Raw genomic sequence first — 27,982 nt, 5'->3', positions numbered from 1 at the left:
GTATTAAATTAAGCTGGATAGAATTTTCCAGGGGATCAATCTATCATATTTTTTTTAAAAAAAGAAGAAGAAAGAGGCTGGGCGCGGTGGCTCACCCCTGTACAATTGGGAGGCTGAGGTGAGCGGATCACGAGGTTAGGAGTTTGAGACAAGCCTGATCAACATGGTGAAACCCCATCTCTACTAAGAATACAAAAATTAGCCAGGCGTGGTGTTGCACGCCTGTAATCCCAGCTACTCAGGAGGCTGAGGCAGGATAGTCGCTTGAACCCGGGGTGGAGGTTGCAGGTTGCAGTGAGCCAAGATCGTGGCACTGCACTCCAGCCTGGGCAACAGAGCGTGACTCTGTCTCAAAAAAAAAAAAAAAAAAAAAAAAAGAAAGAAAAGAAAAGAAAAGAAAAAAAGAAGAAGAAGAAAGTTATATGAGGACAAATGTAAAAATGTTATAATCGTCCCCCTGGTTGTTATTTCTCAAAATTTTTTTTGCCATCAACCCTTAAGGGTGTGAACAAAAGTTCTCTGAAAAAGAATTTGGAGGAAAGACACTTTATTCCACTGAACAGTTTGCAAACAGGTTTAAGATGAAGGTGTGTTCCAGACAACAAAAAGAGTGTTTAGGTTTAATTGCAAAAGTTCACACCCAGGTTCCCAATCACATCCATTTATGCAAATGAAGGATACAAACTTGCTTAGTTCTGATAGGTGGAAGCAGCTGAGCCCCAATTGGTTGATATGGCTGAACTCTGATTGGTTGATACAGCTGAGTTCTAAAAGTCCCAGTTAAAAAGGTGGAGGTTTTTTGGGAACTCAGAGTGGGTGTATGACCTCTAGTCAGCAAATGGCTGTTTGGCTCTCTATTTTAAATTTAGGCCATTAGCATTTCGGGATTCATCTTGAAGGATTGGCTCTTTCAGGTTCACATTTGCTCACAAGAGTTTCTATGATTGTATATGATTGATATCACACCATTTATTATCAAAAACGTTTTCTAAGTCTATCATGTATCTTTCAGAATTCACCAGTTTCACCACAGAAATGATCCACAATTTCAGTGTAAAATGTTTCATCTAAAATGCCCATCTTTTGCTGGCCTACTCTTCTAAAAGCCCAGGCCAAATGTCACTCACTGTAAAGCCCTCACTAATCTTCTTTCTCCCAAGCCAAACTCATTCTTTCCTTAAATGTCCACTGATCTTTGACAAAAGAGCAAGGGCAACACAATGGAGGAAAGATAGTCTTTTCAATAAATAATGTAAGAGCTTCTGGACATCCACGTGCAAAAGGAATTGATCTAATTCTTACATCCTTCACAGAACTTCCTGAAAGACCTACCACCTCTTCAATGGAAAGCATCAACAGTTTGCCCCCTACAATTTTCTGAATTCCTCACCTCAAAATCTCATCTTGCTTCTTCCACCAATCCTGATTACTGTAAAATGATTCTTACCCAATCTTAATCAGATCCCACATTGAAATACCCACCTTAAATCAAACTTCCAATTCTTAATAAATTCTGCCCAGACATTCCCCTCTGAAACATTGCCAAGGCTTTGTGGAAGCTGAGGTTTTCCTTGCCAAAATACATAAGAAATTCAAGCTTTGTTTTATCAGCAGGTTTTGTTGGTGATATTTGACTCAGCTAAATACACACACACACACACACACACACACACACACACACTTTGAGCTCATCAATCACATGAAAAAAATTATAAGGGTTAGATTACCGATTATTGGGTCAAGTCCAGTGTATTTCTATCCAATGGTAAACAAAATGATAAAAGTTAGTTGACAATTCTCAATACCACTCAGTCTCTCCTGCAGCCATCATCTCTCTGATAGGTAAATCATGCATCTGAAGACTTCAAGGCAGATTACCCCAGGGTTTGCGCTCAGGCTCAGATCTTCAGAGAAAATAAGGAACTACTATACCCACCCACATTTTCAGAGAAACAGAAATTAGGAAGGATGTTGGAGAATGGAAGGGAGAGATGAATTGGGTAAATTCATTGAGGTGAAGTACACCCAAGGGACAAACCAAATCGAAGTGAGACAAGAAGGCAGGATGCCCAACAGTCATCAACTCCAATGATTACAAACTTGGTTTAGATGTATTAATACATTATTACCATATATTTAAGTAAACATACATACAGTGCACAAACTCTATGTACTGCTGTCCATATCTGTGTCAGTATTTCTCACTGATAAATATATGCAGGGACCTCTTCTTTTTTTTTTTTTTTTCCTGAGACAGGGTCTCGCTCTGTTGCCCAGACTCACTGCAACCTCCACCTGCCAGGTTCAAGCGACACTCCTGTCTCAGCCTCCAAAGTAGCTGGGACTACAGGCATGCACCACTGCACCCAGGTAATTTTTGTATTTTTAGTAAAGATGGGGTTGCACCATGTTGGCCAGGCTGGTCTCGAACTCCTGACCTCAGGTGATCTGCCTGCCTCGACTTCCCAAAGTGCTGGGATTACAGGCATGAGCCACCATACCCGGCCTAGGACCTCTTTTTTTTTTTTTTATTATTTCACACCCAAACATTTCTGTAAATTCTTTTTATAATATTTCTTTCTTTCTTTTTTTTTTTTTTTTTTTTTTGAGACGGAGTCTCGCTCTGTCTCCCAGGCTGGAGTGCAGTGGCCGGATCTCAGCTCACTGCAAACTCCGCCTCCCGGGTTTACGCCATTCTCCTGCCTCAGCCTCCCGAGTAGCTGGGACTACAGGCGCCCGCCACCTCGCCCGGCTAGTTTTTTGTATTTTTTAGTAAAGACGGGGTTTCACCGTGTTAACCAGGATGGTCTCAATCTCCTGACCTCGTGATCCGCCCGTCTCGGCCTCCCAAAGTGCTGGGATTACAGGCTTGAGCCACCGCGCCCGGCCTATAATATTTCTTAAATGTAAACAAAAACTAAATATAAACTCTGCATGTTCATAAAGCTCTTGTACAAATGTAACACCAAAGGAAATTTACAAATTGTGCACAAACTTTTTTACAAAATCAGTGTAATGTGGTATATATGATGAAACAAAACTGCCCTAGAAACGTGAACGTACTACTGACTGGCAAGTATATGCTCTTGGCCTTCAGAATGCTTGTAAGTACATCTTGGGGTTGACTCCACTTTCCCATCACTTTCTTGTTTTCAGACTACTGCAACCTTTCATTTGTATAGGAAGATGCCAAGTATGAGGTTCACCTCATTTGTCTTCTCACTAGATCATGACAATTAAAGTAGTATTACCTTATGCTAATTCATTGTGAAAATAAACTCAAATACATGTCGTAATCATGTGGCAGCAGTTAGTTATGTGGTCATACAGATATTTCAGAATATGCTTAAAATCAAACACAAAAGTAAAACACATACTTGTAGAAACCTCACATACTCTATCATTAGACTCCAGTTTAAAAAACACCCACCTCTTATAGTATGTGTAAAAGGTATATATATTTAAATTAGACCGCCAGGCGCAGTGGCTCCACCTGTAATCCCAGCACTTTAGGAGGCTGAGGCGGGTGGATCACTTGAGGTCAGGAGTTTGAGACCAGGCTGGCAAACATGGCAAAACCCCATCTTTACTAAAAATACAAAAATTAGCCAGGTGTCGTGGCACACGCCTATAATCCCAGTTACTCAGGAGGCTGAGGCAGGAGAATGGCTTGAACCTGGGAGGTGGAGGTTGCAGTTAGCCAAGATCGCCCCAATGCACTCCAGTCTGAGCGACAGAGCAAGACTCCGTCTCAAAAAATATATAAAATAAAATAAAATAAATTACACTATTTCGTTAGCTTCTTATTAACAGCTCTTATTAACAGTACTTATTAACCTGAGTGCCTACATTGTCATGCAGCACTTGACTCTTGTTTCATTTGGCTAATCAAGTCTCTTGTTTGTGGGGACCAAGCCATGGCCCAATCAGCCTCATTGGCCTCAGACCCCTGGGGATTGGTGCATTAGGGACCATAGAACAAACCATCGTCAGCCTCACTTCCACAAGTTTAAATTGGTCAGCCTCATTAGATATTAATGAATAATTAAATTTTGAAAGCCACATACACAATGCAACATACCTTCTTGCAATCTCAATGAAAGAAAGCAGGCATGCTCAACAGTCAAACAAGTAACTGAAGCAAGATAATGTATACATTTTAAAGGCACGTTGGAAAAGCGGAGCTGTTTTCACTATAAGTTGCATTGGTAGGGCAAGGCACAGAGTTTAATACCGAATGGGGCTTGTTTTAGTGACAACCCCCACTTCTCCTGCCCTCTTTCTCTTCTTCCTCCTGCCTTCTTTCATCTTTCCCCTCCTTTCCACCTATTTTAGTTCTATGCTTTCCTGAAGGATCAATGTAGTTTTTTCATAAATACAGTTAATGCAAAAAATTGCTTTTACTGAAAAATTATGCTTATATGAAAATGTGGTTCCTTTTATAAAATAGTATTAGGTAGTTTTAAAGATTGTCTTCTTTGGGCAAAGTAAGAAATTAGCAATCTTGGAGTTTCCTCTGAATATATATTTTTTAAATTTTACGCATCCAAGAACACGAACCACTTGTCCAGAATACAGAGAAGAGAGATGAGATAAAGAGCAAAGTACAGTATATGACACCTAACAAGTTGATTCAAGTTGAACAAGTTAAGCTCCATAATATATTTTCTACGGGAGAGAGGGGGCAAATTAGCAGCAGTGCCTAAGTCTCCTTTGGGAGTCAGGGAAGGCTTCACAGAGGAGATAACGTTTGAGCTGGAGTTTGAAGGATTAGCAGGGGAGAAATGGCAGGGCATTCCAAGCAGAGTGCCTACGAGCAAAAGGCGCAAAGCACAAAAGAGTACAACGTGTCAAGCAGCTCTGAGTAGACGAGGGGCTGCAGCGTAGGGTTCTTGGAGTTAGGTGATCAAGGGTGACGAAGGGACTATTTTTTCCTGTTTGGAAGATTTCTCCTACAGCTCATTGCACGGTGCTGGGCACACATTGCAGGAGCTCAATAAATACTTGTTGAATTGGTACAGGGTGATCGAATGCGCTGGGAACCAGGGCATCTGGATGCTTTCTCACGCACCCGCAGTGTGACCTTGGCCAAGTCCCTTTTCTGGACTGCGGTTCCTGCTTAGTAATCAAGTGCGAGTGAGAAAGCGGAGGAGGAGGTTGGCCAGAGGCGCCGAGCCCTTCTAGCGGCCTGAATCCCTGATTCGATGAGTAGAGGGCGGGGCGGGCCTCTCGGGGCCGCGGCAGGCGGAGGTTCAGTTCCTCCTCCGTTCCAGCAGGGGGCACGGGGAGTGGCTTCCCGCCGCCCTTCCCCTCCTGGCGGGCGCCGGGCAGACTGCTGCAGTCACTAGCAGCGAGCGCAGTGGGCGGGGCGGGCCTGGCCGGGCCGGGCGGCGGCGCTGCGCTGACGGGCTGAGTCGGGCGGCGGCGGCAGCTGCAGAAGCCACCTAGGCGCTAACTGGGTGGCCGGTGGGCTGCTGTGGCCTCGAGCAGCCTCTTCGCGCTGCCCCGCACCCCGCAAGCAGCAGCGGGCCGCGACGCCCAGCCTGACAGTGAGCTGCGGCGGGCACACCCCGGAGCGGCGGCGACTGCGGACAGGTTAGAGTGGGGGCAGGGGCCGGCGCGGGAGCAGCCCAGGGCCAGAGAGGGAGCCCGAGCCAGGCAATCTCCAACCATGTCCGACGAGGCCTCGGCCATCACTTCCTACGAGAAGTTTCTAACCCCCGAGGAACCCTTCCCACTCCTGGGACCTCCTCGCGGGGTGGGCACCTGCCCCAGCGAGGAGCCGGGCTGCCTGGACATCAGCGACTTCGGCTGCCAGCTGTCCTCCTGCCATCGCACCGACCCGCTCCACCGCTTCCACACCAACAGGTACGAACTGCACCTGAGGGCAGGGGTGGATTTTCCACCTCTGGTCGCCCCCCTGCTCCTGGTCCTTCGTCCCGGGCTGCGCTTCAGTCGCACCCTCCCCCACCTGCCTTTGACCAGCACTCATTCCCGGGCTCCTTCCCTGCCCCCCTTCCCTATTTTCACCCCTGCCCTCAGATTTTCCTTTCGACCGGCGTTTTACTCTCTTTTCCTCATTCATATTCTGGCTATAGCGACTCCTCCCTTCCCTACCTTCTCCCTCCCTCGCTTCCCTTCCCTCCCCCCATCTGTACCCTACGAATCCCAAACCCCCACCCTTGATTTTTAGATACGCCCCTGTTTCCATCCATCTGCAAAAGTTTAACCCCTTCCATTTCCGGTACACTGTAGAGGAATTTGGATGACTCAAGATCAATCCATAGATCTTTTGAAAAGTGACGTTGAAAGGTGGCACGTTTAAAGCTAGAAGCTTAATTTTCCCTATTTTTAACCTGTCTCACAGTCCTGTTCCCCCCCCCGCTGCCACCACCCCTACCCCATTTTTTTTTTTTTTTTAGTTGAGCGCTGGGAAACTAGTCGATTATTTCTTTTTTTTTTTTTTGCCCCCTCCTTTATTAACTGCCTTAGCGCTTTAGGCTCTGCCAAACTGGGTAAGCTTAAATCTGGAAGATTCCTTCATATGACATATCCCTTGGTTTGCTTCCCCTTTGAAGGGACAGAGTAAGGCTTAGGATGGACTGACTTACACAAATTTGTTCAGAGGGTGTATTTCCTCCTAACTGATTTCAGTAGAAGGTAGTGTTCTGGAGACTTCTCTCATGCAAGCATTTACATGTTAGATCAAATCTTGGGGGTGGGGGGGTTTGAAGACGTTCTAGATATAGCCTGAACTTTTAATATAGGTGGATATTTGAGATACGTATACAAAGGACTGGGGGTGTGTGTGGATAAGGCTCTAGGAGAGGGGTTCAGCTATGGAAAATACTGGAGATAAATTAAGAAATTTAGTTCTGACTTCTGATTCAAATTTATGATGTGAGTTTGATCAAATTCTTTCATATTTTATGTCTTTAGCATATTTCTCCCCTCCCTTCCCTTAAATCAGTCTGTAGATTGAATGAGCTTCTACCAGGTACAAGGAATGTGTAAAAGATGTTTCTTACATAAACCAAAGTTATAGTCTATGGGAACAAGGTGTTATAGTTAAATAATCAGAATATCAGCATAACACATCTCAAAAGGAAGTGGCAGTAAATTTATTATGATACTCTAAATCGTCATTGCAAAAAATGAAGAAACAGGCCCAGAAGGAAAAGATTGAGTTCAAGGTCGTAAAACCTAGTCAAGCAAATCCAAGACTATTCCTTTGAAGCCAATGATTAAACCTGGAACAGAACTAATCGATCCCGTGTTACAAATAGAACTTATGGTTTCCTGGACCAACTCACAGAACCCTATTTAACCCCTGATGTCACTGTAATGTGAATGTAACGTATTCATGAAATCAAGTGTGCTTAGGGTTATTTATGTTGGAAAATAATATAAAAGAATACCTTTGTACATATTTGGCATTTAAGTTTTGCAGCCTTGGAGCAAGTCACATACCCAGGAAAGTTAAATGATTTCAGAATGATCCTGCTGGATGATGAGGGCAAGGGAGTGAGGGCAGAGGCTGTGGGTAAGTACTGCCAAAACTGGGTGGAGGTGATGGGGAGTGAAGTTATGAGAATAATATGTTTCTTACAACTTGTTCTGTTCCTCCTCCTCCTCCCTATTTTCTCCCTATGTTTTCTTCCCCTTAAAGACTGTGGTGAGGTCAGGACTTTTTTTCAATGGGGCAGTGAGGAGGGGAGAAGGAGGTTCTTTGCAAGCCCCAGTTTTTCCAAGTCAAGCATTTTTCCTGGTTACTGCCTGCTTTTTTTTTTTTTTTTTTTTTTTAAATGTCCCTCTCCTACCCTACTTTTCACAAGGCTTGGCATGGTGGCAGGGGTTCTAATGCTCTGTATCCTTTTCAGCAGAGAGTAGGGGAAGCAAAATTAGCAATATTCACAGCACATGATGTTTCTGCCCTGGGCTGCCTTGCCTTTTAAATCTGTCATCCTTCTGGAATGTTTTGCCTTCTTACCCCTCCTCAAGATGGTGCTTGAGAGGACCATAGGCTTCCAGCCATTTCTTTTCAGGAAGAAGCACACAGCTAAATCATATATTGGGCAAAGTTTAGGGAGTTATTTTATTTTGGAGTTGTATGTGTCACTTTTTCCCTTCACATCACATCATTTGCCAATTCAGGCAACACCCAAAAATCAGATTTCAAATAGTTGTGTGCTGAAATTCTGCCCTGGGTTTAGTTATTGTAAAACAAATTTCATTGGAAGTAGGAAGCTTGTTAATTGGTAGATATTTGACTTAACCTTTATTTTGCTTCCTTCTTGGTACCTGATAAGAAAAATGTGTAGATTTAAAAAATAATGCCCTTGATAAGGACCTTATGATTATGACAGTTTTGTGCCTACTCATTTACTGGATTCTGGGCTATATTTGCAATTTTCATTAACAAAGACAGTCACAGCACTGAGGTTGAATGGATGCAATATTCAGATTTTTTTTTTTTTTAAGACAGAGTCTCACTCTGTCACCCAGGCTAGAGTGCAGTTGCACAATCTTGGCTTAGGGCAACCTCTGCCTCCTGGGTTCAAGCGATTCTCCTGCCTCAGCCTCCCAAGTAGCTGGGACTGTAGGCGTGTACCACTATGCCTGGCTAATTTTTGTATTTTTAGTAGGGACAGGGTTTCACCATGTTGGCCAGGCTGATCTTGAACTCCAAACCTCAGGTGGTCCACCCACGTCGGCCTCCCAAAGTGCTGGGATTACAGGTGTGAGCCACCGCGCCCGGCCCAATATTCAGATTAAAGTCATTTGTGACGTAGGTTGGTATGTCACTGGTCTAGGTTCAGTAGAAAATACATTACGGGGACACAGCCAGTTTCCTAATCATTCATACCTTAAGACCTACATGGATTGGTCTAGAATTTTAGGAAAATAGAATAAATTTCAGTAAGCCAAAAACGTGAATGAATTTTTAAAAAATGTGAAATGTCAGTGTGGAATATGTGTAGTGTTTAAGACATTTTCTTTCGTTTGGGGGGCAGTGATTTTCTGATGTAAATGGGGCCTTTCTCTTAGCACTTCCAAACTGTGGCATAAATCAGTTACTCAGTTATGTGATTTTAGAGCTCCATTTTCAATCACCATTAACCAGAAAAACCTAAAGACTATTGTGTGCCTTTGGTAACACCCATAGTTTTCCTATCTAGATACAGAATTAGAGGTGCAAAAGAGCTGTGGGTTGCAGGTGGAGAACCATGTTGGAGGAATTTGGTTTGGGGACTTGCTGAGACAAGTCGAAAATGGGGGTTAGGATTTGGAGAAATATCCAGGCTAGAAATACAGATTTGGGAGTAATCAGTAGAAATCCGTGACGTGATAGAAGTGGAGCTACAGGTTACAAAGGTTGAGAAGTGGAAGCTTTTCAATAAATTTAGCAGGGAAGGAAAGGAGAAGGGGAGATGTTGTGAGAATTTGAAAGGGAAGTAAAGGTTTCTTTTTTTCTTTTTTTTTTTTTTAACCTCATTTAGTTTTTCTTTTCCAAGAATAGAGATGTTACCTCCTTAGAAGCAGGCCACAGGAAAGGGAGAAATTGAAAATATAAAAGAAGATGGGATGAGAGATAGAGATTATGAACTCAGAAGTGCAATGGGATCATTAGCCTTAGAAATGACACAGAGTGTTTTTTACTTCCAAGGCAATAAAGAGGGTAGGAAAGATGGATAATGAACCCAACATGATTGAGATAGCGAGGAGGAAAGTAGGGAACTTAAGTGGGTAGAAGGGGTTGTATATTCTCTAACTTGGAACCTTGGTGGTCTGTAGACTCCAGAATAGCAGCAGAGGTCAGGCTGGCTATATGGGGATTCTGACAGAGAGTCAGTGGTGAATACAAGTACTGATAGGGCATTGTCCCCTAAGAATGAATGTATAGCATAGACTTCAAATGACCTTCATCAGCTTGACAGGACTTTATTCAACAGTGCTCATTGGCTGGATTCTTATCTTCAGAAGTGGCTATCAGGTCCACCTGAGAGAAAAGGGGACTGCAGAGGAATGTATACATGGTACACATGCTTTTCTTAATTTTAACATTTAAATGGCTATTTACCAAAATACTATTGAAAGTCCTTAGTCTGTATATTCTTGCTGAAACACCTTGCAGAGAAATGTTCTTGGCTTTATTTTTTTGTAAATTAAAATTTGGGCAGCAAGCCTAGTTAATTGAGTTAAACACTGTGTTTCACTGGAATTCTTTTCAACATCTTTCAAGATTTTGGAGAAAGTCTCCTTTGAGAGTAATATTATGGTTATAGCTAGAATCGAAGTGTTAAGTAACTTTCTCTTAGTGGAATAAAGTGTAAGGGCTTGTAAATTTGAATAGTTTAGTGCTGAGCACACAATGGACATTCATTACAAGTTTGAAACTGACAGAACAGTCTAAAAGAATCATACTTAAATTTTTATTTAAAAACTTATTATAGAAAACTGAGGCCAGATAAAAAACTAGACCACTCATGATCCTTTTCCCCAAAGGTAACAACTATCAACATTTTAATGATGTTTCTTTTAATGTTTCTATGTACATATATAATTTTTAAAAATCAGGATCAGGCTGTATATACAGTTTGTGACCTGCATATTTGCACTTACATTGTTGGGTGTTTTCCTTTTGAATAGTCTGAAAATATGATTTTTAGTGATTATAAAAATACCATTCAGATATATCATTTAATCCCTATATTTTAGGGGCATTTGTTTTCCCTTTTGGACTATTACAAATAGTATTGTTTGAATGTATTTCTATACACATCTTTTTTCCAAATTTCTATTTGGGGAAGGGAACACATTCCTAGAAGGGGAATTAGTAATTCCAAATGAATGAACCTTTTTAAACCTCTAGATGTACATAGTACTGCCAAATTGCTTTTAAGAAAGATTATGTCAACTTACACTGTCACTAGCAACGGATGAAAGTACTTCCTACTTTGTTTTTATCTATATTGCCTTAAAATTATGATTTTAAAAATTTGCAAATTAGAAGATACAAAAATTTTGCCAGGTGCATTGGTTCACACCTATAATCCCAGCGCTTTGGGAGGCCAAGGTGGGAGGATTGTTTGAGCTCAGGCATTTGAAACCAGCTCGGACAACATGATGAAACCCTTTTTCTACCAAAAAAAAAAAAAATGCAAAAATTAGCCAGGCGTGGTGGTATGTGCCTATAGTCCCAGCTGCTGGGAAGGCCGAGGTGAGAGGATGCATCAAGCCCAGGAGGTCAAGCCTGCAGTGAGCCATGATTGCACCACTGCACTCCAGCCTGGTTGACAGACCAAGACCCTGACTCAAAAAAGAAAAAAGAAGAAGAAGAAGAAGAAGAAGATATAAAAAATGTTACAGTCTTTACTAGTAAAAAATATTATATTTTATGAATGGTTTGTTCAATTATGAGCCCAGTTTACTTGCCCCAGATAATTAAAAACAAAAGACAAAGACTTCTGAGAACATTCAGAACCTTGTAATGGTTACAAATCTGAAAAACTGAGAAGCACACTGACTTTGCCCAAAGGTAGGAGCAAAAAATGAAGCAAATTCCTGACTCCTTTGGCAGTGATCTAATGGTTAGATTACTAAATATGGCATCTTTTTTTTTAAAGGAATATCATTATTACTCATGGAGAGAAACACATTTCTACAGAATTTTTAGAAGCTAAAAAGAAATTCTAATTAAAACAATTATCTAACAGTTTTTCCTAGCACAGAACATATTATTTGGTACATAGAAGATACTGACTAAATGTTTGTTGAATGAGTGAATGAATAAAGGGAAAAAAATCACATGTAATTTGAAGACACAAGAGAAAAATAGTTTGCTCAGGACATAATGTAGATAGGGTTTACTGTGTCCAGAATGTATTTTTGTTTTGTTTTGAGACAAGGCCTTGCTCTGTCGCTCAGATTAGAGTACAGTGGCAGAATCAGCTTGCTGTAACCACAGACTCCTGGGCTCCGGGGAACCTCCTGCTTCAGCCTCCTGAGAGTAGCTGGGAATACAGACATGTGTCACCTTGCTCAGCTCATTTTAAAATTTTTTGTAGAGACAGTGTCTCGCTTTATTACCCAGACTGGTCTCAAACCAGGGTGTGATTCCTCTTCATAACTTTTATTGCAAGACCTGGGATAATTTGGTTAATAAAAAATTTTTCTAAAATGAGGATACTGTTCACCTAGCAAGCATGTGATGAAAGTAATATTACAAGGTATTCTAGGATTCTTAGATGAATTTTATTTTTTTTACTATCTATAAAAATTTATTGACATCTACTTTCTATTTACTGAATTATAATAGTTTGTGTGTATGTGTGTTTCAGTGTTTTAAAATGCTGTACCTTCAATTCAAAGAAAAGGTACCATAAAGTTTTTCAGATTGTCCAAATTTTGTATGTAAATCAAGAACTTCTAAAAGATTAGCCATACAAAATGGAGGAAGTTAAAAAAAAATGAAGTGTGTAATTTGAGAAACAGTAGATTTAATGAAAGATGAGACACAACCTAATAATAGGTAAATAACAGACTTTTCATAAGGAAGTCGTTACTTCGGAAGCTTGTTAGTACTGGAAATACTAAATCATTACCTTAAGGATTAATTCCCTATGCTACTGGCAAAGCAATGAAAATTGTCTTTTAATAGTATAAAACTAGTGGAAATTTACAAAAGAAAACAGATTGATAGATTTCAAGACCAAAAAAAACCAAATCCAACCAAAAAACCCTGCAATAAATACTGTAGACAAAATGTTAATATCCTTAATGCATAAATAACTCTTACAAAATTAGTAATGAAAATATTAACACATAGGAAAACACCATAGCAGAATAGCTAAAATATTTTAAAATTTGATCTTGCTAGTAATTAAATAAATAAAACTTGATATAAAAATGTTTCTGTGCCAGTGCAGTGGCTCACGCCTGTAATTCCAGCACTTTGGGAGGCTGGGGTGGACGGATGGCTTGAGCTCAGGAGTTTGAGACAAGCCTGGGCAACATGGCAAAACCCCATCTCTACAAAAAATACAAAAATTAGACAGGTGTGTTGCACCTGTGGTCCCCGCTACTTGGAAGGCTGAGATGGGAGAATCGCTTGAGCCTGGGAGTTTGAGGCTGCAGTGAGCTGTGTTGTGCCACTGCACTCCAGCCTTAATGACAAAAGTGAGTCCCTGTCTCATAAAAACAAAAAGTTTCTGTCCTATAAGATAGGTAAAAAAAATTTTTAGCAATTTTAGTGCTGTTAAGATTGTGGTGAAATGAGCACTTTTATATACTGCCTTGGGGAGTATAAATTGATGCAGCCTTTCAGAAAGGTGTTGACTAAATTGATCCTCAGAAGTGTTCATATTCTTTGACTCAGTACTTAGCTTTCAAGCAACTGTGTCCTGAGATAATATATTTTGATAAATAATTATAAACAAGGCTCCTCTCAGTATTATTTCTAATATTAAAAAATTAGAAACAACTTATGTATCTATTATTGGGGGAATAAAGTTAAATAAATTATGATACATTTAGTACAATGGAATATTATATAGGCATTACAATGTTTTAAGTAATATACTTCGGAAAATGTTTAACATATTAATGTTAATGAAAAAAGCAATATACTAAAATATATATATACAGAATGGTTGCTGATTCTGTAAAAAATATGTATGCACATAAAAATAAACTACCCAAATATTATAGATTAGTTGCTGCTGGATAACGGAATTATTGATCATTTTATTATTCATTCCTTTCTTTCCAACATCTTTGCAATGAGCCTGTACAGCATTAATATGGAAAAGTTACTTAAATATAACAAACACTTCTTGAACATCTACCTGTGTAAATGCTTGTTGGTGCTTTTCTCTGCCCTGCAATGGCCCCACTCTTCCTTTAACAATAATAAAAGCTGTCATATATTGGGCACTTTTTATGTGTGCTGCAAGTGCTCTGTATTCATTCTCATGTGATCATCACAGTACCTCCATTGGGACACAGACTTGGAGAGTGTGTTATTTGCTTAAAATCAATTAGCTAGGAAGTGACAGAGCAAGAATTTGAGCTGTCTGATTCTAGAGCTTACTCATAACCACTATGCTGTATGTTTTGTTTGTGGATGAAGATTTTACTTTAGTCCTAATTTAAATACTACTTTCTTTTAAAATAGTGTACTACAAAAATTTTCAGGCAGCTACAAAAGTAGAGAGAAAAGTGTAATGTACCCCATGTTCCTGTCACCCAGCTTCAACATTTATTCATATATGGCATCATGCTTCATCTGTACCTCTATCCACTCCCCAACCCTTGCCTTATATTGAGGCAATTCCTAGACATATATCATTCATAAATATTTTAGTATATTTCCTTAAAAGGTAAGGGTTCTTTTAAAAATACAAAAAAAAACCCTCACATTCCTTATAAATGTTATAAATATGTCCTGTTAATTATATCTTAACATTGTGTGGATTCTGTAGTTCTTGTGATTTCTTTCATGTTGTGTTTTTGAAGGTGGAACCTAACTTCTTGTGGAACAAGTGTTGCCAGCTCAGAAGGCAGTGAGGAGCTGTTTTCATCTGTGTCTGTTGGAGATCAAGATGATTGCTATTCCCTATTAGATGATCAGGACTTCACTTCTTTTGATTTATTTCCTGAGGGGAGTGTCTGCAGCGATGTCTCTTCTTCTATTAGCACTTACTGGGATTGGTCAGATAGCGAGTTTGAATGGCAGGTAAGTTTTTTTGTCCTTTTCTTGACCTCATTACTACAGAAGTAGAACTATAAACTTCTCTTTTGATATTTTCATCTCTGCTTCAAAGTAAATTTCTCTAATGTTTATCCAGTCCTGGAGATTCTCTTACAGCGTGTTTTAAAGTTAAGAATTTGATGGGATATCTTTATTTTTGCTAATGTACCTTTTAGATGCTATAGATATCCTTTTGTAGATTTTTATGTTATTTAATACTTGTGTAATATTACCATTATTATATATCATCAGTACCTTTCTATGCATGAATCCAAGCAAATTTATGCTTCCTACCCTATAATAAATAGGTTTTGTGTCCTTATAGGACACATATCAGTCACATTATATATCTAATATCATAACTGTTATTACCATAAATACATGATTTTTGGTTCTGTCATCAGAAATATATAATTTCTCATTTTGTATTCTGTTTGTATGTAGGCATGTTTTTCGCCTGACACTTTTTTCTTGTGGCATATATACCATGTAAAACGGCTTTGTGGTAAATTGTTTGAAAATGCTACCTTATAATGAGTGCAGTTAGTCAGAAAATTTAGATTGTGTTATTACAACATCCATATTCTGATTGTAAAAACAATACAACATTTAAAGATGTTTTCCCTGCCTACAGCAAAGATTTTATTCGCTAGATAAATTCGAATGCCTGCTACGTTTGAAAGCTATCTGAATACTTGAAGTTTTATTCCAAAAGAGGTATTGAATATTATAATTTCAAACAGCTTTCAAATAATACAGAATGGCACCAAATTTAAAAAGTCTCCAAGTCCCACTCTACTATGGTTACCACTGTTAGGAGCTTATGCAGATTCAAGTATGTTTGCATACTATTAAAAACACATGGGATTATACTTCATCCACTGTTTGGCCCTGTGCTTTTTTTTCAGCTAACACATCTCATTCTTTTCCATAACTGGATCATAATTTACTTAATCCATTTCCTAATTATGGCTATTTCAGTTTGTTTCAGTTTTTTGTTGTTATAAACGATGCTACACTGAAAAGATGAGATTTTTTTTTTTTAAGAAAAAAAGTAATTCACAACCCTTCCATTTTTGTTTTTCATATTATTTGGGTTAAAAATTTTTTAAACTTTTTAAAAATTTGAGGTGAAATTCACCATTTTCATCATTTTGAAATGTATAGTTCAGTAGTTATTAATATACTCACAGTGTTGTGCAGCCATCACCACTATCTAATTCCAGGGCATTTCTGTCACCCCCAAAAGAAATCCTATACCCATTAGCACATAGTCCCAATTCTCCCCTCCCCCTTATCACCTGGCAACTACTAATCTAATTTCTGTATGGATTTGCTTTTGTAGATATTTCATATAAATGGATGAATATGTGGCCTTTTGTGCCTGGCTAATCTTTCATTTGGCATAATGTTTTCAAGGTTCATCCATGTTGTCCCATATAACAGCACTTCATTCCTTTCTATGACTAATATTCCATTTTGTAGATGTACACTACCACATTTTGTTCATTCATTAGCTGATGAACTTTGGGTTGTTTCTACTTTTTGGCTGTTATAAATAATACTGCTGTGAACATTCAGGTACAAGTTTCTATGTGGATTTATATTTTTAATTCTCTTGGATATACCCCTAGGAGTGGAATTGCTGGATCACTTGATATTTAACTTTTTGAGGAACTGCCAACATGTTTTCCAGAGTGACTACACCATTTTACTTTTCCACCAGCAACGTATGAAAGTTCCCATTTCACCACGTCCTTGTCCACACTTGGCTTTGTCTTTTTGTTTATAGGCATCCTGCTGGGTATAAATTGGTGTTTCATTATGGTTTTGAGCATCTTTTCATGTGCTTTTTGGCCATTTGTGTGTCCTCTTTGGAGAAATATCTATTCAGATACCTTGCCCCTTTTAAAATTGTGTTATTTTACTTTTTATGGTTGCATTGTAAGAGTTATTTCTATATGCTGGCTACTAGACCCCTATCAGATACATGATTTGCGAAAATGTTTTTATTCTGCGGGTTGTCTTTTTGCTTGTTAGTATTTATTCACTTGATAGTGTCCTTTGACACCAAAGTTTTTAATTTTAATGAAGTCTAATTTATCTTTTTTTGCTGTACTTATAATATCATATTTTAAAAACCATTGTGTAATCCAAGATGAGGAAGATTTTCACCTGTTTCCTTCCCAGACTTTTAGAGTTTTAGTTCTTACATGTAGGTCTTTGATCCATTTTGAGTTATTTTTTGTATATGATGTGTAAGATAGGAGTCCAGATTCATTCTTTCTTTTTGTATGTGTGTGTTTTGTTTTTTGAGATAGAGTCCTGCTCATCTCAGTTGCCCAGGCTGGAGTGCAGTGACGCAATCTCAGCTCACTGCACCCTCCGCCTCCTGGGCTAAAGCCATTCTCCTGCCTCAGCCTCCCTAGTAGCTGTGATTACAGGCGCCCGCCACCAAGCCCGGCTAATTTTTGTATTGTTAGTAGAGACAGGGTTTCACCATGTTGGCCGGGCTCGTCTTGAACTCCTGACCTCAGTCGATCCACCTGCCTTGGCCTCCCAAAGTGCTGGGATTACAGGCGCATTCTTTCTTTTTTTAACAACGGAGTCTCACTATGTTGTCCATGCTGGTCTCGAATTTTTGGGCTCAAACAATCCTCTCACCTCATCCTCCTGAGTATCTGGGACTACAGGCGTGCACCATTGCACCTGGCTCCCAAATTTTTTATTTTGTATGGGGGTATCCAGTTGTCCCAGCACCATTTATTGCAAAAATTATTCTTTCCTCATTGAATCATCTTGGCACCTTTTGAAAATGAATTAATCATAGATGTGTGGGTTTATTTTTGGACTCTAAATTCTATTCCATTGATGTATGTGTCTATCCTTATGCTAGTACCACACTGTTTTAGTTATTATAGCTTTTCAGTAACTTTTGAAATTGAGATGTGTTAGTTCTCCCACTTTGTTGTTCATTATAAAAATTGTTTAGGCTCACATCTGTAATCCTAGCACTTTGATAAACTGAGGTAGGTAGATAGCTTGAGCCCAGGAGTTCAAAACGAGCCTGGGCAACATGGCAAAACCCCGTGTCTTTTAAAAAAAAATGCAAAAATTTGCCAGGCCTGGTGGTGTGCACATGTGGTCTCAGCTACTCAGGAGGCTGAGGTTGGAGGATCGCTTGAGCCCTGAAGGTGGAGGTTGCAGTGAGCTGAGATTGCGCCATTGCACTCTAGCCTGGGCAACAGAGCTATTTGGGGTCCTTGCAATTCCATATGAGTTTTAGGATCAGGTTGCCCATTTTTCAAAAAAGTGTAGTTGGAATTTTGATAGAGATCACATTGAATCTGTAGATTGCTTTGGGGAGTATTGCCATCTTAACATATTAAATATTCCAATTAATATGGGATGGGATATCTTATTTATTTAGGGCTTCTTTATTTCAATGATGTTTTGTAGTTTTCAATGTCTAAGTCTTACACTCTCTTGGTTTAATTTATTCCTAAATATTCTTTTTGATGCTGTTAAAATGGCATTATTTTCTTAATTTTATTTTCAGATTGTTCATTGCTAGTGTATATATAGAAATACAATTGGTGTTTGTATATTGATTTTGTATCGTGCCAACTTTGCTGAAGTCATCTGTTAGCTTTAATAATCTTTTCCCCTGTGTGAATTATTTATCATTTTCTATATTTAAGATCATGTCATCTATGAATATAGATAGTTTTCCTTCTTTTTTCCTCATCTGGATGCTTTTTAATTCTTGCTTAGTTGCCCTAACTAGATCTCCTGTACAGTGTTTAATAGAAATGGTGAAAGTGAGCATCCTTGTCTTTTTCCTAATCTTAGGGGAGAAGTTCAGTCTGCTTCTCGATGTGGTTTTTTAGTATTTTGTTAAGAAATTTTGCATCTGTATTCATAAGGGATATTGGTCTGCAGTTTTCTTTCTCAGTTGTGTCTTTGTCTAGCTTTGGTGTCCAGGTAATACTGTCCTCATAAGGAGATAGGAAGTTTTTCCTCTTCTGGTTAAAATTTTTTAATAAGATTTTCTCATTTAAGATATAAACTTTTTCATGATATTCATAATGATTTTTCAGTGTTTTTTTTTTTTTTTTTTTTTTTGAGACAAGGCCTCGCTCTCTCCCCAGGCTGGAGTGCAGTGATGCAAAAATGGGTCACTGCAGAATTGACCTCTTGGGCTCAAGCAGTCCTCCTGCCTCAGCCTCCTCAGTAGCTGGGACCACAGGTGGGCACCACAACAACCAGCTAATTTTTTTTTGTTTGTTTGTTTTGTAGAGACAGGGTCTCACTTTGGTGCCTAGGCTGGTCTTGAATTCCTGGGCTCAAGTGATCCTTCCACTTTGGCCTCCCAAAGTGGTGAGCCACCATGCTCAGCCAGTGTCTCTCTCTCACTCTCTCTCTCCTTTTTTTTTTTTTTTAGTGCAGACTTTGTGTTTAAAATCAGACTGCAACAATTCTTAGTAAAGCATAAATCAGTTGGAGTCCTGATAATTCTAAGAAATATTTTTTCTGCTTATTTTCTGTGATTTATTTAGAGTTATCATCCATAATGTTACAAGGTGGCAGACATTTTTAAATTTTAATTGCTGGCTCCTTCACTTATGTTGCGAGTAGTTAGAGTGGAAAACCGTCCCCAGCCATTCACCGTTAATGTACATGAGTGACTATGATGTCGGAACAAAAATCATACCTGCCTTAGTAATGTGTTTTCCCACTTGTGAAATTGGAGTATGGATACTCTGTTACCATAGATATCTGCTATTTAAGTATGCTGAAAGATTTAAAGTGCTGTCTTGTATTTGTGGGATTTCATAATGATGAGCAGTAAATTATCCAAGAAGATAATTACAAATTACATGTTAGGATTAATATGGATTAAAAATCATTTACTATAGTTAAAAAATTTGTATTACTTCTGTTATGATAAAAAACTACATCTGTTTAAATCTTTCTTTTTAACAGATGTTTCAGTTACTACTAAAGTAAATATAAATGATTTATGGATTCTCTGGAAGAAAAAGCTCACTACTTAGTAAGATGAGATTTTAACCTTAGAATGAATTAGCATCTTTGCATTTTGCTTTGCTGATAATTTTCTTTGCTTTCAGTCCTTTTGTTATTAAGGATATATTTGACTAGTCTTAGAGTCTGAGAAATTATTTCTATTGTTGAGCAGGAAAGCTTAGAAAATTTAAACAGTGAGTAATCAGCTGTCACACTTGAAACCTAGAGGTGCAATCTGAAATTAAACATCAGCTATTACAGAATGAGCTTACTCATAAAATTCTGCTGCATCTGCAGAGAATATGGCAGAGATTTAAGTCTCCCTGTGTTTCACAATTACTGATCATAATATAAATATGCCAAATATTGCCCATGAAAAATATGGGCTGGGAGTTAGTAAGCATTTATTCTGAAATATAGTATCAGTTATAAAATGGGAAATTGCTGGTCTAATAAATATATAGGAGCCCATACAATTCTCCGGTACCACCGCTAGTCTAATCCCATATCTCCAGTTGTCTACTTGACATTTCCACTTAGATGACCTTAATATTTAATACTAACCCATTATTTGATGCTGAGTCCTTGATGCAGTGTTGCAACTTCCAATTACAATATTTCCATGGAAAAAATAGACTCTGCTTAGTGACATTGTCTTACAACTTAGTAAAAAATTACTATTGTCTGTCCAAAGGACACTTGTGCTTGCTTCTCCCATTATTACTTCAAACCCTTTATATCCCAAATTTATTCCTCTCTTATTACAAACTTGCCAGACAGGCAAAACTGTTTAGCATAGTTGAAAGCATTAGATTGGTGTCCTACTTTGGATTCTGCCACTAGTTGTATGACCCTCCCCAGACATTATGTTTTTCTTTATGTAAAATGAGGATGTTGGACTAGAAGATCTGTAACATCCTTTCAGTTACCTTGCTATGAAAATTGAGGTCCTTAAGTGTATCACTCTGGGTGGGTTGTGTGACCTGAAATGTCACCAATTTTTTTCTGGTCTCAACATGAGACACTTTATTACCTTATCCATTCAGTTATCAAACAGCTTTGTAAATTGTTTTTCTTTCTTTCTTTTTTTTTGAGATGTAATCTTACTCTGTCGCCCTCACTGGAGTGCAGTGGTGCGATCTTGGCTCACTGCAACCTCTGCCTCCTGGGTTCAAGCGATGCTGCTGCCTCAGCCTCCCGAGTAGCTTGGACTACAGGTGCATGCCACCACACCTGGCTAATTTTTGTATTTTTGATTGAGACGGAGTTTCACTATATTGGCCAGACTGGTCTCGAACTCCTGACCTCGTGATCTGTCCGCCTCGGCCTCCCAGAGTGCTGGGATTACAGGTGTGAGCCACTGCACCCAGCCTTGTAAATTTTCATGTTACATTTTTCCTATCTATTCCCATTTTTCTTTCCATTTTTGCTTATTTTCATCCACGCCTAGATTACAAGAGCTTCCTATCTAATTCTAGTCTTTCCTCACTCTATTTTATCCCCATAGTGCTTTCTAGCTGATCTTCCTAAAGACCAGTTTCATCAAGTTACTTCTTAGAAATGTTATCGGCCTACTTCTACATATCATATGACAGTTTCTGTTCTTCTGTTGAACTTTTAAATCCCTAGCACTGATTTTCTGTGTTAATCATACTGACATATGATTACATGATATCTAGGATATATGTCACCTCATACTATGTTTTTTTCCATCTATGACTTTGCTAAATTATTCTCCTTACCTGAATGTCTTTTCCTTTTTCCCCTATCATTCTGAAGCACTACCATGTGAAATTAACCCAAGCACTTTAGCAACATGTGACATTCTCTGAGAGATTGTGCTACTTTTTTAAGGGTCCAAAACCATGGCAAGGGATGGAAAAAGAAAAGTACATCTCTTTATTGAGTGTTGCCTGTATGCCAGGCATGTTACCACATTTAAACCACTCAACAATCCTTTGAGATTGATGATATTGACCACATTTTACTGCTAACTCTGAGGCTCAAAGAAATAAACTAACCTACACAAGGTCACACTGCTAGTGAGCAGTGGAGCTGGGATTTGAACTCTGGGATCTTTTTACTTATCCCTGAAAAAAAAATGGCCAAGGTACCACTAATTACCTTTTTTACACTCCTGCCTCCCCAACAAATGCATAGACAGAAGTAAAGGTACAATTTAAGTGCTTAGCAGATATTCTCCAAGATTTAGGTGAATTTTTTTCTTATATTTTGAAAATATAGGTGTTTCAAGAGTTATTTAATTTACCTCATTTATCAAAGGAGCTTGATGTAGGGGAGGGGAGGCCTTTTGTCTGATAAGTGTCTAATTTTTTCTTTTTTAGGGGCCACAGGGAGCCTTGAAGTCAAAGGGAAAATAGCAAAGCATTTTCTTTTTTGCAATTATGGGCTGAAAAAGAGATGGCATTCATATGTGCATTCAGCAATCATCCTTTCATAACACCACCTAGATAACAATTAGGGTGAAGGGTGAACAGTTCAAGCAGTGTTAGTTAATGAGATTTTATGTTTTGTTTTCTTTTGTTTTTTTGAGATGATCGCTCCGTCTCCCACACTGGAGTGCGATGGCACGATCTTGGCTCACTGCAACCTCTGCCTCCCAGGTTCAAATGATACTCCTACTTCAGCCTCCTGAGTAGCTGGGATAACAGGTGCACACCACCACACCCAGCTAATTTTTGTATTTTTAGTAGAGATGGAGTTTTGCCATGCTGACCAGGCTGGTCTCGAACTCCTGACCTCAGGCGTTCCACCCACCTCCGCCTCTCAAAGTGCTGGATTACGGCATAAGCCATGCACCCAGCCGTTAATGAGATTTTCAAATAAGTTATACAGATTGTTGGTAGTCACTTATGTACTTGGACTTGTCAATAACTGTCATAGTGAAAATGTGGTTTTTAAGAGTAGTAGCTACTTATGGGGATGAGAAAGAATGGCCTCTCTCTTAGACAATTTCATTGTAAACATCATAGTCATCTTTTGCATAGTGATTGACTCCTATCTTTGTGGTTTCATTTATTTCTTTGTGATTGATTCCCCAGTGCCTGCCTGCAGTCCATTGCAACTCTCCCAAACTTTAATCCTGCAGCTTCAACCCACTGCTAGATATTTCCATTGATGATCTGTGGTCTGAACCTAGCATTCATCATGTGCTGTGTTGTATAATTGTATGTCTGTGTTATTGTATTACTTTCCCAAGTAAAATTTTGTGTAGGGACTTAACACTCCTTTGAATCCCCTGTACCTATTATACTGGCTGTGTACAAAGTAGGAGTTCAAATACATGTGATCGCAATAGTCTTCATGACTAAAGTAGCACTTCGCTTTTTTGGTAACTGCATAAGCCTAGAAATCATCGAGAGTTCGGATACAGTTGCAAGCTCTATAGAACCAAAACACAGCAAAAAGGTGCTGTTTTATACCTTGTAAAAATGAAGCCAGTATGTTTGAAAATTGTCATGTGCTCCTTGTAGAAGAAAAGACTTTACCTTTTTGTTGAATGACTTAAATACATTTATTTAAAATTAAATCCATTCTAACTTTTGGAGGTAATGGATATATTTATTACCTTGGTCATGGTGGTGGTTACATGAGTATATGCACGTGTGCAAAAATATACATAAATATATGTAAAATTATAGCACATATTTTTGCTGTTTTTCTTAAATTGATTTTATTTTCTGTATGTTAGGCTTGCTTTTATTTCTCCTTTGTCTACACTTTGTCTTCTATGATGTTTTCTAATTTTTCTCTTAATACTTCTGTTCTTAAAGTGTTTTGCTTTATATTAATAGCATATTTAAAACTATTTTATTATTTATTTTTTGAGACTGAGTCTCACTCTGTCGTCCAGGCTGGTATGCAGTGGCACAAACATGTCTCATTGCAGCCTCAACCTCCCATGTTCAAGCGATCCTTCCACCTCCGACTACAGGCATGTGCCACCACACCCAGCTATTTTTTTTCCTTTCCTTTTTTTTTTTTTTTTTTTTTTAATAGAGATGAGGTCTCGCGATGTTGGACAGGCTGCTCTCAACTCCTGGCCCAAGCAATCCTCCTGCCTCAGCCTTGCAAGTGCTGGAATTACAGACATGATTATTATTATTATTATTTTTTTTTAGAGAGACGAAGTCTTGCCACATTGCGTAGGCTGGTCTTGAACTCCTGGCTCAAGCAGTCCTCCTGCCTCTGCCTCACAAAGTGCTGAGATTACAGGCATGAGCTACTTTGCCCAGCCTTAATTTATTTTAATTGTCTTGAGGTCACTGATACAGACTTGAGGACAAGGACCAAGATGTATTTGTCTTTATATTGACAGTATGTTTAGCACAGTCTCTGGCAAAAGCCAGTTAGTGGCACATCATTCAGGTCTCCCCAGATGGAGACCAGTGCTTCTATTCATTACAGTGTGGAGGCCCTAGTCATATTCTCATTATACATTAAAAACTTTAATGATGATTGACTCTTCGGTTACCATTTTAATAAGTCTTGATTACGAGTCTAAGCTTTTCAAAAACATCTTTCATGAATAACTATATGCAAAGAATATATATTTATATACTTATGTTGCTGCTTTGTATAAAATAGGCATGGATCAGAATTAATGTCCTGTGATTCTGTATTTGCCATTAGTCTTTTTTTTTTTTTTTTTTTCACGACGGAGTCTGACTATCTCCCAGCTGGAGTAGTACAGTGGCACGATCTCGGCTCACTGCAACTTCCACCTCCCGGTTCAAGGGATTCTCCTGCCTCAGTGTCCCGAGTAGCTGGGACTACAGGCACATGCCACCATACCCGACTAATCTTTGTATTTTTAGTAGAGACCGGGTTTCACTATGTTGGACAGGCTGGTGTCGAACTCCTGACCTCAGGTCATCCCCCTGCCTCAGCCTCCCAAAGTGCTGGGATTACAGGCATGAGCCACCACACCCAGCTGCTATTAGTCTTATATTAAAGGAACTTTTAAGGAAGCCCTCTTAGCACAGCCCGCAGCATGTCAATCTCATAAAGTAACTTTTAATTGATGTGGAAAATATACTGTAGTATTTAAAATGTAGTCTGAAACAATTTTGCTTTCCCTCCTCACACCCTCCTTATTTTTATAAAGTTACCAGGCAGTGACATTGCCAGTGGGAGTGATGTACTTTCTGATGTCATACCCAGTATTCCAAGTTCACCTTGCCTGCTTCCTAAAAAGAAAAACAAGCACCGGAATTTAGATGAACTCCCTTGGAGTGCAATGACAAATGATGAGCAGGTAAAGATCTTGACATTCTTAATTAAAAGCTTTTATGTGGAGACTAGGTAAAGCTCAGTTTATTGCCTGTTTAAAGCTACTGGGGAAATGTGGGTTGCTTAGTAAATCTGAATTTGAGCTTTAACTGTTTTTCAGGGAACAAATAAAACCTTAAGTGCTTCTGATATGTGAACACATTATAATTGACATAATGAAGGATCAGAAGTTTTAGCAATGATCTTATTTGTTGTAATTTTTTCATCACATAGGTGGAATATATTGAGTATCTGAGTCGGAAAGTGAGTACTGAAATGGGTCTTCGGGAGCAACTTGATATTATTAAGATCATTGATCCTTCTGCTCAAATCTCCCCTACAGACAGTGAGTTTATTATTGAACTTAACTGTCTCACAGATGAAAAACTGAAGCAGGTATGTAAAGAAAATACAGATTATTTACCTATTAAAAATACCACCATCTTATAAAATGTAGACTAAAATAATCATATGTAAATACATAGATAATTAAGGCCAAAAATCACTGCTGTGAAAGGTAATATTAGAAAAAATGATGGCACATTGATTTAAGAGGTTTTATGTACATCTCACCTGCCAGTACCTTTCTGGGATCAGTGTGAATCTAGAACCTGCTTTTCAGTTGTATAGGATTTGAAATGTAATGTTACCACTTACGAGGTGGTTAGGTTAAGGTATAGATTTATTCTAACTCAGTTTACAGGAGACTAATTGACAAAATACTAATTAATGAGAGCTATTCTTTGGTAAATATCTGAGCTGAGGGATTTGAGTAGTTTTATGCTGTAATAATTGAGCCAGGCTAGGGTGAAACCTAGTGAATTTTCCCTCTGCTGTTCTGAAATCTACATCTCTGGTATCTTCTTCTTCTCCCCCCACCCTTTTTTTTTTTTGAGACGGAGTCTCACTCTGGAGTGCAGTGGCGATATCTCGGCTCACTGCAACCTCCACTGCCCAGGTTCAAGCGATTCTTCTGCCTCAGCCTCCCAAGTAGCTGGGATTACAGGCACCTGCCACCGTACCCGGCTAATTTTTGTATTTTTAGTAGAGATGGGGTTTCACCATCTTGACCAGGCTGGTCTTGAACTCCTGACCTCGTGATCCACCTGCCTCAGCCTCCCAAAGTGCTGGGATTACAGGTGTGAGCCACTGCACCTGGCCTCTGGTATCTTCTAAATACAATTTTTGCTGTTCTTTTTCTGGTATGTAGTTGAATGAATACTTAATGTTCTTAGTTTCTACTTTGGATTTGTTTCTTTGTTTTGCATTTATCATTATTTATGAAAAATTTCTCTCATTTCAGTATTTCTCCCAGCAGACATACTCTAATTTTCTACATTCCAGCAAATTTTTCATTAGTATGATAAATTGATGTCTTGCATTTGAAGACAGGTATCGTTGGCCCCTAGCTAAGATTTAGGAAACACCCTAATCTTGTATAAAATCAGCAGCTTACTTAAATTATCTTAAGTGGAGACCTTTAACAACTGCCTAATCTCATCTATTTTATTTTATTGTTAGTTTGTATTTTGAGTGCTGTTTTTTTGTAGTCCTAAATTTCTGAAGGTGAGTAGCCTTCCATTTACTGATTATATTTTATGTGCTTTTAAAATCCAGCTCTATAACATGTTTTCTAGAATTTTGAACATTGTTCATTTTTCTAGTACTTATTTCTAAATTTAGCCTTTCTATTCCAGCTTATATATGCATCTGCAGCACTTTTGACAATCTTTTAGATTAAGTACAATATTATTTTCCCCCCAGCATTTTGAAGGTAGAACATCAAGGTGCAACACTAACCAGTTTGTGGTTGTGCTTCCCAAGGTCAGAAACTATATCAAGGAGCATAGCCCTCGCCAACGGCCTGCAAGAGAGGCCTGGAAGAGAAGCAACTTTAGTTGTGCAAGCACCAGTGGAGTGAGCGGTGCCAGTGCCAGCGCCAGCAGCAGCAGTGCCAGCATGGTCAGTTCTGCAAGCAGCAGTGGGTCCAGTGTTGGAAACTCTGCTTCAAACTCCAGTGCCAACATGAGTCGAGCACACAGTGACAGCAACCTGTCTGCAAGTGCAGCAGAGCGGATTCGGGATTCAAAAGTAAAACGTCTAATCAATACAAAACTTTACCTTTCAATATTAACATTAGTACTCCTTCATATAAATTTCTTGAAGAGTTAAAATGATCCTGCTGTCTAGATGCCTGTGGGTTTTGGTCTTAATTGAACAAGCAGGATGCTCTGCTGTTGAACAAAGCACTCTTGGCTGAGTGCTTTGAAATGCTGTTTTGACCCACAACCATATTGCATTCAATCTTACCTGATTTTTGTGTATGTTTTAAGTAAGATAAATTGGTGGAAATAATGAGTTATTCTCAAGATTGCAATATTGACTGCAACTCACTACTGAGCGAATCTCACTATGTTGCTGATGTTGCTGTCTATTAGCTCCTAAGAATGTTGTGTATGTCTTTTGTGTGTGTAAATGTTTTTCTTAATGTTTTAATCTTAATGTTTCTTCTTAGCTAATTTAAAAATCTAATACTTTCTCTAATTTCTGTCTACTCTTTTCACAGTTGAGAAAGTTCTGTATAGTATTGTTGGCACTTAAAAAAAAAAAAAAGAAGGTATAAGTATATTTAGAATGGTCCTGTGGCTTAGCAGGGGAGTTTGATTCCTTGCAGTGACAAGAATCTGGAGCCAGTTTAAAGATGATAAGAGAATCTCTCTCTTTGGTGACCAAGTGGTGACTTGAAGATACACAGTGATTCTTTCCCTGGTTCTTAGGGAAGTAGCAGAAACATAGCCCGCTTTGTTAGTTGCTAAGGAATTTCTCTAGATATGCGGTCATTCCTTTTTAGTATCAGTTCACCAGTGACAAGGATGGTAGTACCCACTGAGTTTCTGATGGGTTTTTAAG

The 27,982-nt window shown here is 38.9% G+C and overlaps 1 protein-coding gene across 3 annotated transcripts in view; it reads left to right on the top strand.

Annotated features, from left to right (window-relative positions):
* The first annotated feature begins 5,327 nt into the window (after positions 1–5,327).
* Positions 5,328–27,982, top strand: part of FAM199X (family with sequence similarity 199, X-linked) — a 29,374-nt gene continuing 6,719 nt past the window's right edge. Inside the window, exons 1-5 of one of the 3 annotated variants that reach the window (XM_033200941.1) lie at positions 5,328–5,868; positions 14,518–14,737; positions 24,909–25,058; positions 25,307–25,468; positions 26,897–27,034. In XM_033200941.1, coding sequence (XP_033056832.1) covers positions 5,672–5,868; positions 14,518–14,737; positions 24,909–25,058; positions 25,307–25,468; positions 26,897–27,034 — 867 coding nt within the window. In that variant the 5' untranslated portion in view covers positions 5,328–5,671. Of the gene's footprint in view, positions 5,869–8,701; positions 10,038–14,517; positions 14,738–24,908; positions 25,059–25,306; positions 25,469–26,896; positions 27,164–27,982 lie in introns of those variants that run through there. The other 2 variants (XM_033200940.1, XM_033200942.1) reach the window with 2 other exon arrangements.

This window comes from Trachypithecus francoisi, unplaced genomic scaffold, assembly GCF_009764315.1.
Source record: "Trachypithecus francoisi isolate TF-2019V2 unplaced genomic scaffold, Tfra_2.0 Lachesis_group6, whole genome shotgun sequence".
In the NCBI taxonomy this organism is placed as follows: Eukaryota; Metazoa; Chordata; class Mammalia; order Primates; family Cercopithecidae; genus Trachypithecus; species Trachypithecus francoisi.
The sequence above is the reverse complement of the archived record's forward strand: the minus strand, read 5'-3'. Positions and strand labels throughout refer to the sequence as shown.